This window comes from Crocuta crocuta, unplaced genomic scaffold (assembly GCF_008692635.1).
Source record: "Crocuta crocuta isolate KB4526 unplaced genomic scaffold, BGI_CrCroc_1.0 scaffold143, whole genome shotgun sequence".
NCBI lineage: Eukaryota > Metazoa > Chordata > Mammalia > Carnivora > Hyaenidae > Crocuta > Crocuta crocuta.
The window spans coordinates 5,990,797-6,006,777 of record NW_027529175.1 but is presented as its reverse complement, the minus strand read 5'-3'; the positions used below and the strand labels follow the sequence as shown (position 1 = coordinate 6,006,777).

Here is a 15,981-nt window from a genome sequence, read left to right as displayed (position 1 = left end):
CCCCCCCCCCCCCCCCCCCCCGCCACCCTGGCTCCTTCTCTCTTGGGGAGGGAGGCCCTCCAGGCGTGGGCAGCGAGAGGGTAGGAGAGGGTCTGTGCCTGCCAGGGGCTCACTGGCCTGCACAGATGGCCCTGTGCCCCCCGGGGGTGTGCTCGTTGGGGGCATAGGTGCAGGGACACAGAATCTGAGCTGAGCCAGAGGGATATGAAATTTGCCTGCTTTTTCTTGCAGTCCCTAGCACATTTGAGGCGGGGCCTGGGAGGCAGGGGAAGACCCCCCCTGGGTGGAGGTGCCTGCACCTGTCAGGGGTGCTGGAAAGACTGATGGTGCCCCCCCGTTACCGCCCTGGGGAGAGCCCTTGGGGCCAGCCCCTGGACGGCTCCCCTGATTCTGGGTTTAGAATGTCCTGACCAAAACGCTACACCCTTTTCCGGTCTCACAGTCCTGAGTGCGTGGTTTCCTGGTTGGCTGAGCTGCGTTGGGTGAGGTGCAGCCCTGTCTTGTGCGTGTCCTTCTAAAGCAGCATGTGCTGAGCGCCTCCCATGTGCTGGGGACGTAGGGACGAATAGGGTACAGCTCAGGGCAGAAAAACGCTCAACGTAGTGTAGACAAGGGCCGTACCTGGACGCTGTGGGGTCTGAGCAGGGATGGGTGGGATCAGAGTGGGGGCTCCCAGTGTGTGGAATGGGGCTCAGTGTCCCCACGTGTCTGGAGCAAAGTGTATGAGGTGGGGGACCCCGGCGGTGATGGGCTGGGTTACAGTGTCCCTGCGATGTCCTGCTGAGTGGGCGGGGGTCCATGGGGTTAATAGGAGCTGTGCTCTGGGAAGCTGAGTGTGGAGGGAGAAGAATAGGGGGCCGGGAAGCAGGGGTCAAGGTGGTAGTCACCCTGGGGTGGGGCGTGGGGCTCACTCTGGCCGTGCTGAGCGCGTCCCCGGCTGTTCCCTGGGGGGCAGGACCAGGACCCCGAATGACCCTACCTCTCCTTGTGTCCGCAGACGGTATCCACAGCGTTGCCGCACTCTGCACCCTGCGGGTCACCATCATCACGGACGACATGCTGACCAACAGCATCACCGTGCGCCTGGAGAACATGTCACAGGAGAAGTTCCTGTCCCCGCTGCTGTCTCTCTTCGTGGAGGGGGTGGCCACGGTGCTGTCCACCACCAAGGACGACGTCTTCGTCTTCAACATCCAGAATGACACAGACGTCAGCTCCAACATCCTGAATGTGACCTTCTCAGCCTTGCTCCCCGGCGGCGTCCGTGACAAGTTCTTCCCGTCGGAGGACCTGCAGGAGCAGATATACCTGAACCGGACGCTGCTGACGGCCGTGTCCGCTCAACGCGTGCTGCCCTTTGACGACAACATCTGCCTGCGGGAGCCCTGCGAGAACTACATGAAGTGCGTGTCCGTGCTCAAGTTTGACAGCTCGGCGCCCTTCATCAGCTCCACGACTGTGCTCTTCCGGCCCATCCACCCCATCAACGGGCTGCGCTGCCGCTGCCCGCCAGGCTTCACGGGCGACTACTGCGAGACAGAGATCGACCTGTGCTACTCCAGCCCCTGTGGTGCCCACGGCCGCTGTCGCAGCCGTGAGGGTGGTTACACCTGCGAGTGTCTGCAGGATTTCACGGGTAGGTGTCGCTCTCCGGGCTCAGGGCGGGTGCACACGCTGGGGCCCCCCCGCCGGCTTCCTTGGTCTGCCCTCCTGCCCGGCGTTGGTCTGTGGCCTTGGCAGTGACCCCAGGAGCACATCTCCGTAGCTGGTGGGCAGGTGGGAGGCAGGCTTCCTGACAAGCCCTCCCAGGTCCCTGTTTACCCTGTGTGACGGGAGTCATCCTCTTTACGAGGGTGCTTACAGCCTCAGAGCCACCTAAAAACCCACTACACGAAACGGCATGTGCTTCCTTAGGTGAAAACGCTTAAGATTGAAAACGCTTCATTCTGGATTTCAGGTTTAATTGGTTATGGTAAACAGTGTAACTGGGATAGAAATCGTGAGCCGCCAATCGTTTGGGTCGGGAAAGACAGCATTCGTGTTTCATGCCCTGTTGTCGCTGTAGAGGTTGCATCTCCTCTGTTGCTCCCTAGGCAGCTAGGGTGGTGTTTTGGAAGCACGTGGCCCGAGCAGCGAAGAAGCACCTGTCCTGGCCTTGGCCTTTGATCGTGCATTACATAAGGTTATAGCCCATTTGAGAAACAAGTTTCCAATGGCCCGGTTGTGAGCGGTCTCGCATTTTGGGAAGCTGTCTGGGATTAGGTGGGACCTCATTCATACCGGAGGTAGCTTCGAGAGTCTAATATGGACCATGGCCCCGGTTATCATGTTTGGTATACATAGCTGAGAAGTCGTCATCTGCTTGTGTGGGACGTGACACCAGTCTGTGGAGCTTAGAACAGGGGCTTATGGTATTAGCTGGTATGTATTAAACAGGAAGACAGAGTAAACCCAGGGTGGGGGGCACGGAGGGAGGAAGACGGCTGTCCCCGGTGCTCTGCGTGGGAGGAGGAGGAAAGGCGCCAGAGGGAGGCCGTTGGCAGCCTGAGGAGATGGGGGTTTACTGCGTCTGAGCCCCTGCCTGGTTATGATCCGGGGCACGGTGCAGAGAGAAAGGCACCTGATTGCCTGCCCTGTGTCCTTCCCTCCTCCCTGCTGCCTGCTTGTGGCTGGCTGTCTGTCTGTCTGTTTTGTCAGGTTCCAGAGGTGTCTTTTCCACTGTCTCTCTGAATGTTAACCCTGGATTCCTGGCTACACTGGGGTGTGGTGGTGGGTGTGGAAGGAAGGCTAAGAAGATCTCTACCCCCGCAGCTCTGCCTACATTGTTGGGGCTCTGGCTGTGCCCACAGGTCTGGACCGGGCTCCCCTCTGCCCCGCTCCTCCCTGCCCTGGGTTGTAGTGGCCACAACGTGGAGCTCCACCGCATGGAGCTGGTGCCCCAACTTCTCCTTCCCCATTCACCGCGATGAGCTGGCCCCTCAGGTCCTCCTCAAGTGGCTGAGCAGGTGTGCCAGCGCTAGTGATAGGGAGGCCGCCTGTGTGAGCCACTGCTCGCTCTCCCCTCCCTTGCACGTGGCCTAGAAGGGGAGTGCTTCCTTCCATGACTCCTGCTTCAGGTGGAGAAGCTGTGGCCGTAGAACCTGGGAAAGGGCTGGTATGCTCCAGGGACTCAGCTGTGTACACTTACTCCCTTGATGCACAAGTATTAATGGAGTGCCTACTGTGTTCCTGGTGTGATATAAACCTGCCCCTGCCCAGTCGGGTGGGGCACCTGTGGTTGTCAGTGCGACTGGCCCTCTCACTGGTCAAGACATGCGGCTGTGGGGACCTGGTAGGGGACAGCCCCTCAGGCACCCTCCACACTCTGAGGGAGGCCTAGGGTGGGGTCTAAGGTGTGCGGGGAGACCACAGCTGCAGGCCTGGGTTCCAGAAGTCCTGGACGTAAGCCCAGGGCCATGTCTGTGCTGGGTAACCTGAGGCTGCTAGGGACCCGTGGACCCCTGAGTCTCTCTGAAGAGGGATCAACCCACTGGATGGAAGGGACTTCCAAAGTTCTTAGATTTCGTTTTCATCACGGGAGTCATTGCTAGAGAAATAATGACTAGGAATGGTCTGGCGTGTCATCACCAGAAGATGTGCTGAGATGCTGCGATTGGCGTGGGACTCAGGTGAGTCCCTAAAATCTGGCTGTAAAATCATCATTTGTGTTTCCCTCAGAGATAAGACAGGCTCAGACTGTTTATCTGGACTTGGTCTCCCTTCCTCCCTTTGAAGCCCTCCTTCTCTTGTGGGAGGTAATTGCGCTCATTTGCTGGTGCTGAAGCTGCCTTGTCGTCGAGGGGGTTTTATTACCTGCTCCCGGGTAAGCCGAGCCCCAGCCGCCGTAGGGAAGTTGGAAGTGGCCCAAGGCCCCCGGAAGACCCCGGCTTCCTGTGCTGCTGATGGACAGGAGACGGGCTGGGTGAAGGAGGGTGTCAGTTAATCTCAGGAAAAGCTCCCTGAATTTGGTGCTGGAGAAAACACCCCCAGCAGCTCCTCTGCATTTTTTAAATCCACACTGGCCCGAGAGAAAGATCGAGGCCCCAGTGATGGAGGGCTGTGCACTGGGGTGGTGGTCAGCAGTCTGAGAGCAGCAGGACATTAAGGCAGAAGGCGTCATGGAGCTCAGCAGACGTCTGTTCTTGGCCCCTCCGTTTCTTGGTTTGTAAACAGTGGGGTTTGGTTTTGGCTAAACCCCGCCCCCCCCAAAGGTCGTGGCCCTGTTCTTCCATGTCCTCGCTTCTGCACCTGTTGCCTGCTGCCATCGCCTCCCTCAGAATCCACCTCAGTGCCATCCCCTGCTCTGGAAGGTTACCCAGCTTCCTTAGTTATGTGTTGGTTGCTCTGCTCTCACGTTGGGTGTGATCCCCTCATTTCCATGCCTCTCAGGACAGCGGAAGTTTGTGGCTAATATTCACTAGCCTTCAGTGTGCTGTGCTGTTCTAGATGATTCCACGTGTGTTACCCCAATCCCCACTTCAGCAATAGGGCCCCGTTTATTAGTGGAGAGACTGAGGTAGAGAGCAGTGCAGCATCTGGCCCAGCTGTTCTAACCGGGGTGATTCTGGGGCGCCTGGGTGGCTTAGTCGGTTCAGCGTCCGACTTTCACTTAGGTCATGATCTCGCGGTTCGTGGGTTTGGGCCCTGCGTTGGGCTCTGTGCTGACTGCCAGCTTAGAGCCTGGAGCCTATTTCAGAGTCTGTGTCTCCCTCTCTCTCTGACCCTCCCCTGCTCACGCTGTCTCTCTCTCTCTCTTCTAGAAATAAATAAAAATAAAATAACATTTGTCTAACCGGGGTGATTCTGCCCCTGGGGACAGCTGGGGGCTGGGGTGGGGTGGGTGCCACACACACTGCCCAGCATCCCACAGCGTGAAGGATGGCCCCACACAGAGAGCGGTGCTGCTGGCGTGTCTGCGGGGGCGCAAAGCCCCACTGCCACCGGCTGCTTGACGGGTGCACGTTCCCCCAGGTCTTCCTGGATGTCACCTCCCTGGCTCCGTTTGTATCCCCCTTCCCCTCAGCCCTTTTCCCCTGTCTGCCCCCTGCTTGGCACTGAACATCCATAGCACCAGGCACACAGAAGGTGCTCAGTAAGTGCTCATGCACGCACAGTGGGGTCAGGGGTTCACTGACCTGGCCTATTCCTCTGTTCCCCGCGTCTGCCCCCTGCTCAGCGCTGGACGTCCATAGCACCAGGCATACAGAAGGTGCTCAATAAGTGCTCATGGACACATGATGGGGGTCAGGGGTTTGCTGGCCTGGCCTGCTCCTCCCTGTAGCCAGAGAGGCGTCCTGGGGGCTCCTTCTGTACTGTGCTCAAAGCCTTAGCTGTTATTGTCACTGAGCTGGAGGGACCTTGGGAGGGTGGTGGCGGCTAAGGTATTTATGACTCTGTCCCGCTGGTGTGAGGCTGGCCACGCTCCGGTTCTCACAGCACAACTATGTGCTCACGCACGCTTGCAGGCCTCCCTCCCCCATACACACGCACCTTCTCGTGGAGAGCAAGGTGATTTATCATCACAGATGAACATCTGCCCACGGGGTACGTTCCTGAGAAGGCGGCACTTTGATAGGATGGGGTAGGGGGCGGGGGGAAGGCTCTCCTGGATCCTCAGGGCTCTGCCTGTCAGAGGGGAGGCCTGGCCATGGCCTGGGACCCAGACCTTCGGGGTGCTCCCCTATCTTGGCCACTGTGACCGGGTCTTCTTTGTAGGGTCCTGTTTATTCTTGAGCACATGATTTTTTTTAAGTGTATTTATTTTGAGAGATGAAGAGAGCGTGAGCAGGGAGGAGCAGAGAGTCTCCAGCAGATCCCACGGTCAGCGCAGAGCCCGATGTGGGGCTCAAACTCAACGAAACTGTGAGATCATGACCTGAGCTGAAATCAAGAGCCAGACGCTTAACCCACTGAGCCGCTGCCACCCCTCAGTCAGGGTCCCCACACGTGGCTGCTGCTCCAGGTCCCACGGACAAGTGGCCAAAACAGCGCAGGTGGATTCTGTCACCGTTGCATTTGGGCGCTCAGGGGAGGGTCTCCTTTTCCAGTGTCTAGAGCCACCTGCACGCCTCAGGCCCTTCCTCAGCTCGTTCCAACCTCTGCCTCCAGCATCCAAGGTGGCCCCCAGCCCCTCCCTCTCGTGGGGCCCCCGGTGATCCAGCGTGGCCTCCCTTCTCGGGCTGCCCCCTTTTCCACACCTGCAAAGCCCCTTCTCAGTGTGAGGCCGCGAATCCTCGGGCTTCGGGGGTGGGATGTGAACATCTTTGGGGATCCGTCGCCGTGCTGACCACACCCCTGCTCCTCCCCAGCAGCTCCTGGCACCCACTTGGCGCTCAGTAGGCATTTGTGGCCGGGGTGAGTAAGCAAGGCCTTTGAGTGGCACTGCCGTGTGGTTGGCTGTCCCCCTCTGTCCCTCTGAAGGCGCAGCGTAGGCCGAGAGTCATCAGGAGTTGTTGGGAAGTCCGGCTCAAATGTCTGACCTGAGAGTGGCCACCCCAGGTGTCCCCAGGGAGAGTGGTCTCTGCTCGCACCCACTCCTGAGCCCTTTCCCTGGTGCGGACAGACAGTTGTCTCTCTGCTGTGCTCCCTGACTGGTGGGTAAGGCGGGACTCACCTGGTGGGGCTGCCAGACTGGAGGGAAGGAGGGAGTTTGTGTTAATGAGGGGCAGTTGGCGGGGCGCCTGAGTGGCTCAGTCGGTTAAGTGTCCGACTTTGGCTCAGGTCATGATCTCACAGTCCATGGGTTCGAGCCCCACATCAGGCTCTGTGCTGACACCTCAGAACCTGGAGCCTGCCTCGAATTCTGGGTCTCCCTCTCTCTGCTCCTCCCATGCTCGCTCTCTGTCTCTCAAAGACATAAAATTAAAAAAAAAAAAGAAAAAAAAATGAGGACAGTTGGCAGTTTGGCGGACTCTGAGCCACGAATAAAGAATATGTGTTCTTTCTGGACATTGATGGGACTCAAGGAACTGCCCCATGTCCCTAGCACCACACAGGACGTGGAATTTGAACCATCTGGGGGCTGAACTACTATTTGTATGGACGATGGAGGTTTTTGTTAGCATTCCGGCTGAGTTTAGACACGTTGCTCTTTGAGAGCTGGCTTGGTTTCCCTGTGAGTTGGAACGGTGGTGGGGACATCACTTCCCAGCCTTGGGGTACACAGCTGCCCAGGTTTGCCTTCCGCCAGCCAGTCCTTCCCCATCGTTAGCAGGACTGTGCCCAGACCCTCAGCCCTCCCTCCCTCACCCCGCGGTGGCACGGCCAGCCTGCTCACCACTTTGCCTGGGCCGGGGCCCCTGTGCCTCCATCTCTCAGGGTGCAGGGCCCCTCCTGTCCCCACCTGCACATCTTCTCTCTAGGAGACCTCCCCTACCCACCCTCACCCCTACCTTCAGGTGTTCCTGGGTCATTCGAATCAAATCCTAGTCCTGTGTCCGAGATGTCTTGGAGCTCATTTTTGAGACACTGTGGACAGATGTCCTGGTCACAAGGCTATCCCAGGACTCCCCTACTAACCTCTCCCGAAGCGGGAGGCCTCCCAAGACAAAGGTGTTTCCAGGTTGCGTAGCCGCCCGAGAATCTCTGTGGCCTGAGAGGCAGCTGCAGAAGGGCACACGGGAGGCCCTGGATGGCCCCACCGCGGGGACTGTGACTTTTCAGTGTGTGCTGAGGCCCTGGAGCAGTGTGAAGTCTGTGTCCCACCAGCACTGGCTGGGGCCTAGGCTGCCTAGGCCAGGACTCTTTGCTAGGCTCTGCCTCATTCTGGGACCTGGACACCTCCTAAGCCACTACCAGTGTCCTAAGCCCATATCCCTGGCCTGTCCCCTGGCTCAGAAGGACCGTGACTTAGCTCCAGGGGGTTGGAAGTCCCATGTTGAAGGGGCCAAGTTGGCATTCTGGGCACTCAGTCCCCAGTGGTCGGCTCAGCTAACCCCGCCTGGTCATTGCTGCGGGCAGGTGTCCTGCCTGGTCACCGCTGTGGGCAGGTGTCCTGCCTGGTCACCGCTGTGGGCAGGTGTCCTGCCTGGTCACCGCTGCGGGCAGGTGTCCAGGGCCCTCTGGTTGGCCCTCCCACCAGTTCTGGCAGCCAAGATCTGTGCAGTTTCCCTGCGTTGTGTTCACTTAGCACCTGCTAGGTCCTCAGCCGCTGCCAGCAGGGGGCACCAGGTGGTCTCGAGGGTGGGGGGAGAAGCTGAAAGGTTTGAGGGCTGTGACTTTCTCTGGGGGACTGTCCCCAAGAAGAGATGGCTCCAGAATGTGGCCAGTCCCCTTTGGTGTGATTAGGATTGGGTCAGTGTCCTGGGGCTCACCTGGGGGTCTAAAACAATAGCAATACATTCTCTAAGTTTTAGAGGCCAGAATTCAGAAACCAAAGGTGTCCCCATCCCTCCGGCGAGGCCCTTCCTTTTCTCCTGCAGCTCCTGATGGCTCCAGGTGGCCCTTGGCTTGTGGCCACACTGCTCTGGTCTCTGCCTCCTTTCCTCGCACAGCCAAACCCTCTCGTGTGAGGACAGGTGCAACTGCAGGGGGCTCACCTGGTAATATGGGGTCTCACATTTCTGGACCCTAATTCCGTCCCATCTTTGCCGTATGAACCGACGTTCACATGTTCTGGAAATCAGGACCTGCACGTGTTTTCGGAGCCACCATTGAGCTGATTTGAGGGTTCTTTTCTGTGCCCTTCACCCTCTAATGGGTGTGAGGAGCAGGAAGGTCGGGAGAGCACCCCTTTTCTGAAAGGAGGCATCCCCAAGCATGGCTCGGGCCTGGCACTGGCTGGGCCGAGTTTCAAGCCCCAGGAGTTTAAAATCACCCTGATTATTCCGGTTAGCCGGGTTTCAACCCTCAAACGTGTAGGTGACTCTGGTAAGAAGAGCCAAAGCTGTGGGTAAGCCAGAATCATTGTTCTTTCCTGCTGGAATGCGCTTTTTATTTATATTTAAAAAAAAAAAAAAAAGGTGTGTGTGGGGTTCTGGGAAATTGCTTCAAAGACAGTAATGAAGTCATTCGAGAAGGCTCAGAAGAGGCCCAACCTGGACAAGCCTGCCATGGTCCAGGCTTCCAGCTTCCCCTCCCTCCCGGTGGGGGAGGGGGGTGGGTAGGAGAGGGTGGGCGGCAGGTGTCTGGGCTCCCAGCAGATCCCTTTCCTGGCAGCGTTGCCCTGTGGGGGAGGGGCTCCAGGGCAGAGCAGTCACCGGGAGGTGAGACAGTCAAACAAGGAGTGTGGGGGAGGGGCGATGCTTTATGTCCCAAGAAGTCCGTTAATATCAGGGAAGTCACAGCAACAGCCGGCCAGGTGCTCAGCCCAGAGCTTTACAGAATTAGCACATTTAACCTTGACACTGGCCTCCTGGGTGCTAGGGGTTGCTTGAGGGCAAGACACAGAAATCCTGCCTTCAGAGAGGGGTTTGCAGTGGGGGAAACTGAGGCACTGGCTGGAATCTTGCTCGGGAGCCTCTGTCCGGGGCAGTGGTGCTGCCAGGGGTGTTTGGCCAAAGGGGCTGCCGAGGGCCTGGGTGGGTGTGAGGATGGATGGCCTCGTTTTCCCAGTGTTTAGCCATTTCTGACAGAGACCCTGAAGTGTCCCTTGTCCCTTGTCTCCGTCTCTGTGCGTCCTCTGGTAGAGAAGTGTCTGACACGAACCACACTACTAGGTTGTGTCGTTTTAGTTAAGGGGCAAGAGCTCTTTCAAGGGTAACCTGATGTCCACGGTGAGGACGGCATCGTGGGCTTGGAGCTGCCTTCAGGTTCGGTGTCCTTGGGTCTGAGGACCTGACTGAAGCCGTACCGTGTCGGAGACGCTGAGCCCTGCACCCTCTCCTGACGCTCCGTCCCCTGCGTGCCACGTCCAGCTTTAGTTCTGCCTGAACTCCAGGCTCCAAAGTGCCTTTTATGCCTCAGACCCAACTCCTTCCCTCACTGACTTTGGAAATTCTAGTGTTTCTGGTTCAAAGCCCTTAGCTGTTTCTTAGGATGAGGAGGGAACTGTCCCTTTATCTGTCAAGCAACTAAAGTCATCAAATTTGCACCTGCCCTTCCCCTCCTGTCCAGGATGGTCTGAGCGTCTCTGTCTGCGCCCCCCTCTCCTGGCGGGCGGGACCCTAGCATCCTTGTCTCCACCCGGAGCAGCCCCATGGCAGGTTCTGAAGCTCGCTGTTGGCGGGCACGGGTCCAGATTCACATCCACGTCTCCCTGTTCCAGCCCCAGACGTCCTCGGCCCTCCTGCCGTGACCGTCACACACACGTGCACACACATCCTCCACATCGCACATGCTCCACACACACGTCACACACCAGAGACACACTGACAACACATACGTCTCACAAATGCACACACACACCACATGTGCACACACATCTCACACATACGCACACCACACGTACACACACACCCCACATGTACACACACACCCCACCCCTATACCATCTGCGCTGCCTGCCAGTTCTCTGTAGAGTGAGACCGAGGGGCTCAGCTACCCCTTCCTCTTTCGCAGACATCCCACCCCTCTGTGGCATCCTGATGGCCAGGACAGGCCCTCCTATACCTCTGCTTGGGCCCCTTCTGGAGCCTAGCAGTCACACTGCCCTTCTTGCCACGGTCCTCAGTGATTCTGGCAAAGCCCAGCTCACAGGTGTTCAGACCCAGGCATCATCTCTTTCCTCCATTTTCCTTATCTTTAAGGAACATTTTTGTTACATTCAAAAATGGTATGTTTTATACACGGTGCTGGGCCTCAGTTTCTTCATCTGCACATGGTGATGTTGAAGAGCCCCCATGTGGAGCACCTGGGGGGCTCAGTGGGTTAAGCATCCCACTTTGGTTCAGGTCATGATATCACAGTGAGCTCGAGCCCCGCTTCGGGCTCTGTGCTTACAGCTCAGAGCCTGGAGCCTTCTTTGGATTTTGTGTTTCCCTCTCTCTCTGCCCCTCCCCCACTCATGTTTTCTCTCTCTCTCTCCCTCCCTCTCTCTCTCTTTCTCTCTCAAAAATAAACATTAAAAAAATTAAACAGTAGAGTCCCCATGCCTGGTGCTGTGGAGATTAGAGCAGAAGCCATGGCGGGCCTCACCACCCTCCATAACCCCGTGTTCCTAGCAGTCACTGTGTGCAGGTGAGCCCCCAGCTTCGGCCCTTCCCAGCTGGGGCTTCTCCAGGGCATTCAGTCCCTCAGACCAAGGCTCTGTGGCTCCAGCACTGCGGGCAGGGGCCGGGCAGGCAGCGTTCTCTCGCTCCCAGCGCCATGCCTGGCATGGGACTGGCGTCTGATCACAGGTGGGGGCTGGAGGGGGCTGGAGGGGCCTTGGCTCCTGGGAGCTTATGTTTCGCTGTTAAGGGGGGGGTCCTTCCCAAAATTTCTGCTTGGGGATCTGCGTTGGCAGCCCTGTGTCCCCTACCTGCAGGGTGCTGGTGTACACGGCACGTATTATTGAGTGCTGCTGTCTGTTTGCCCAGGTGAACCCAATCCTCGGCGTGGGGGGTGGGTGCACAGTAGGAGGGGGAGAGATTTTCCTCAGAGTTGGACTGACCCAGAGCAAACATTTGACTTTAAGCAGGATGTCAGGATGTGAGAAGCCCAAACTCAAGTTGAACAAGGGTTCCCAGAAAATGGAAGATAAAGTTAACTCTGGACGAGAAGTGTGTCTGAGAACACGTGGGCTTCATTTTAATAGTGTTTCTTATGAGAGCTCTATCAAAGGGTAAAGATATGGGGCTCGCTAAGTTTGATCCAAGTTAGTTACCTAAAGTGAGATGATTTATCTTTTCGTTACATACAGTACATATGTAGTATACGTAAAATACATTAACATTTCGTTGTATTTTATCTTAGAGCATGAGAGTGGGGAGGAAGGGCAGAGGGGGAGAGGAATAGAAGGGAGGGGAGAGAGAGAGAAAGAATCCTAATCTCAACTCAGGGCTTGAACTCATGACCCTGAAATCATGACCCCAGCCGAAATCAAGAGTCACAGGCTTAGGGGGCCTGGGTGGCTCAGTCAGTTGAGTGTCCAGCTCTTGATTTCAGCTTGGATCATGATCTCACAGTTCGTGAATTCGAGCTGTATGTAAGAATCTGTGCTGATAGCAAAGAGCCTGCGTGAGACTCTCTCTGTCTCTCTGCCCCTCCTGTGTTCATGCTCGCTCTCAAAATAAATGAATCAAGCTTTTAAAAAAAATGAAAACAAACAAAACTATTTTATCACCTCTCTTCCAAGATCTGGGCTCAGTGATGTCAAGGTAGTAATTGGAGATTGGCTGTGGGGGTGTGCGCACCATGGAAATGGGAAAATGCTACAGATCGGGGCTCCCCTCACCCAGGGCTGGCTCTCAGGATTTGTCAGTATCCCCCTGCATAGGACAAACATTTAAAAGAAAGTGTTAGTGGATTATCAGAACTCTCACAGATGAGCCGTGCTGGCTGCTGTGGGAAGTGTCCTTAGGAGACCTGGGCTCAGCCTGAAGGAAGGTGCTAGAACCCAGACAGAAGGAGCCTCCCAGGCTTACCTCGCTCATCTGAAAGCCAAACACTCGGAGTCCTTATTGACCTTTTCTCCAAAAGGTGTGTATAACTATAAATGTAATTCTTCATTCATTATGTCAACATTTTCCCAACAGTGTTTGAATCAAATAAACGAATGAGTAGGTTTTATAATCCCATGCAGGAATTAATCATTGGCTTGGACCCCGGGGAATCCTGGCATTTTATGATTTCATGTCCCGAGCATGTGTCACATCCCCACCGCGTGCCAGGCACACACTGGGCACCCCCTCTGCGTCTGGCACCCTCTATGTGCCGTACATGCTCAGATTTGGCTCTGGAGACCCTGTCCCTGCCCTGGAGCCTGGGGACACGGATGCTAACGAGCACTTACATGGCCGGTTCTAGCCGGGAGCCGGTAGCTTCTGGGCCTTTTAGTGTCTGTCGTAGGTGCCCTGGACCTGGTTAGGCAGATGGATGAAGCTTGCGAAGGGAGCTTGCCTGAGACAGGCCTGCATCTGGGCACAGGGAAGCCACCACAGAGGCCAGGCCCAGAGGAGGGTGGCCACCGCTGCATTGATGCCACCTGCATTACCTGTTGGGTCCCCCAACGGCCCTGGGAGGAGGGAGACCACATGGCCGGCATGTAGGGTGTGCACACGCGGGCAAGTATGGTGGAAGGGGGACACAAGTGTGGCCATGGGCCAGGCCTTGGGGAGGAGTGGGGGTCTTTGGGGAGTGGCGGATTGCTGCTGAGCCAGTACCACGCAAGGTGAGGCTCTGAAAAGCTCTGGTGTAACGTGGAACCCAGGTGGGTTTGTAGTCAGGGGACGGCTGGCCTGGGTTCAGGGCATCTGCGACGAGGTTGCCGTGGTTGTGCAGATGGAGGCGGCACAGCTGGGGGTGCAGGTGGCAGTGGAGAGGAGGGATGGGGACTCCTGGAGGTGAGGGAGTGGGGCGGCGGTGGCTCTGGGCTTGTTCCGCTCGACAGATGGTGTCTTCCTATAGGGAAGAGGAAGACGGGGTCTGAGATGTGGGCTGTGTGAGGCAGTGGTTGGGTTGGTTGGTGGGGCCCAGAGCGGAGGGCCCCCGGCACGGCTGTGGAAGTGGGGACTGGCCCTGGTGGCCCGGGCGCTCCAGCCCTCACTGGCCTTTGGACCAGGCCGCAGAAGGGCGCAGAGAAACCAGTGACTCAGAGTCTGGGATGCAGGCCCCCACACACCGCCGTCCTTCCTGTTCCTCCTGAGGAAGGATGTTTCCCCGCAGCCCTGGAGAACTACCCTGGAAGCAGGAAAACCCAGAGCCAGAGTCGGAGTCCGATCTTCCCGGGCCGCAGAGCTCTCGGGCTCCTGTCCGGGCCGAGGAGGCAGGGCAGGGGGAAGACGGTGTAGGCTGTGCTCAGGCGAGGGCTGGGCTAGGGGCCTTGGGAGGCTGGGGTGGGACCCCCCCTCCCCCAGAGCCCAAATGAAGGATCATTCTGGAAGGCCTTGGGGCGGAGTGCTGTGGGAAGAGCCAAGAGGGCCTCCCTTTGTTTGCTGTCACGGTTTGGAGAGCGCCCCGCCCTGTCCCCTCGCGCTGGCTCTGTTCCAGAATACATTGCACTTGACTGTGCCAAGCTGAACTAGGGAAGCAAACACTCCCTATGCCGTGGACGGTTTTCAGGCAGAGATTAGGGAGTTTGATGAGTGTGGAGGACAAATGCGCCTTCAGCTAAGTGTGTAAACCCAGTGCAGGGAGTTCAAGACGGCCTCGGGCCATCTACCTGGAGAAGGCCAGGAGCACTGCTTCCAGAGTGTGAGGGTGTGTGTGAGCAGGTGTGCGCCTGAGTGTGAGTGCACAGCCATATGTGTGGGTGCACATGTGAGGGCACGTGTGTGCACGGCTGTATACGTCAGCATACGTACATGTGAGGGTGTGTGCGCGCTAGTACGAGCCTATGGGCACAGTTGCGGAGCCAAGCCCAGTGGCGGGTGGAGGGCCCGAGTAGCCCTTCGCTGGCCGGCCCAGCAGTTTCCACAGAAGGTGGAGCTCGAGGGCCTCTGGGCAGGTCTGTGGGCTCTTGTCTTTTCCCTCTCACTTCTGAGCAGGTGCGAACCAAGCCTCTCGGTCACCATGACCCTGGGGTCAGCTCCTGCCCAGGAGAACAGGTGGGTGGGCTGCCCAGGGCTTCTGGCCTGGCCCTGGGGGTCCCTGGCCTGTTGGCCCCTTCATGGTCCTGGATGTTAGTAGTCCTGGATGTTAGTGAGAAGTCTGCAACTTCAAGCCCCCTGCACCCCGTTTTTGACGGGGCTCAGACGGGAGTCCTCTTTGCTGAGCAAGTTGTACTTTTTGGGTGTTGGGACTGGGGACGAAGAACGGCAGCTGTGGGGGTGGGGGAAGCCCAGAGTTTTCGGGAGCGCCTTTGGTTTGTGCTGCTGACCATAGGCCGATTTGGCCTGTGCCTCAAAAGCTTGCTCCCAGAAGCGCTCCCTCGGTGCCTGGGTTTTCTTACCCTGGGCAGTGATTGCGCCCTAGGATCCACACGGTCTGAGCTCAGCCTCCCGGAGAAATGCTCTTGAGTCCCCGCGATCGGCTTTCTCAGGAGCCGCGCCTGGGGGTCTGGGCACAGGGCTGGCCGGAGGGCAGCAACAGAGCCCTCTGCTGACGGTGCCCCAGTTCCAGCCGGCTCTGGGCCAGGGCGCCGGCCCCTCCGTCTCCTCGCTGACCAGCCACAGGGTGTGGGCTGCCCCGGCAAGAGCAACTTCCTGGCTAAGGAGCCTCGGGGAAGGGTCTGGGTGCAGAGTGTCAGCTGTGAGCCATCAGCACCCAGCATGCCCATGGCCTCAGTCCTGAGGGCACTCGGGCTCCACCCTAACACCCACTCTCAACAGCACCTCATTTTCCTTGTTCAGGATTGATAGGAGATCCTAATATAACTGTGCAGTCCATTCACAATCTCAGCGGTCTTGCACATGCCTGCTGTGGGTGAGTCATGTCCCCCCAAACTCATGGGTGGAAGCCCCGATCCCCGATCAAGCAGGATTAGTGTCCTCACAAGAAGAGACACCAGAGAGCTCTCTCTGCACACACGTGAGCATAGTGAGCTTCTGGGGACAGGCTCTCACCAGGCTCTGGGTTGGCCAGCACCTTGACCGTGGACCCCCATTCTACAGAACCATGAGCAAAGAATGTCTGTTGCTTAAAGCCAGCCGATCTGTGGGTGTTTTGTTAGTCGGCCCGGCTGGCTCAGGCGACACCTGGGGATCCTAGTGACCCCTGGGCTCCAGGAAGCTGCTGTCACTTGAAGGCTGCTCCCGCCCACACCACGGCCCCTCCTATTAGACGTCTTGGGGGTTGTGTGATTCCCATCCCTTCATACCAGTCTTGTACTAATCTAACAGCACGGGCATCAGAAAGGGGAAATGGATGAATAGGACTGTTTGCAAATACATCTCTAGGTGGCTACAAGTATGTAAACCTCAAGCC

General features: G+C 57.6%; 1 protein-coding gene across 1 annotated transcript in view; it reads left to right on the top strand.

Annotated features, from left to right (window-relative positions):
* Positions 1–15,981, top strand: part of CELSR1 (cadherin EGF LAG seven-pass G-type receptor 1) — a 134,367-nt gene that overhangs the window by 54,042 nt on the left and 64,344 nt on the right. The window contains exon 5 of the mRNA XM_077757901.1: positions 998–1,636. Coding sequence (XP_077614027.1) covers positions 998–1,636 — 639 coding nt within the window. The remainder of the gene's footprint in view (positions 1–997; positions 1,637–15,981) is intronic.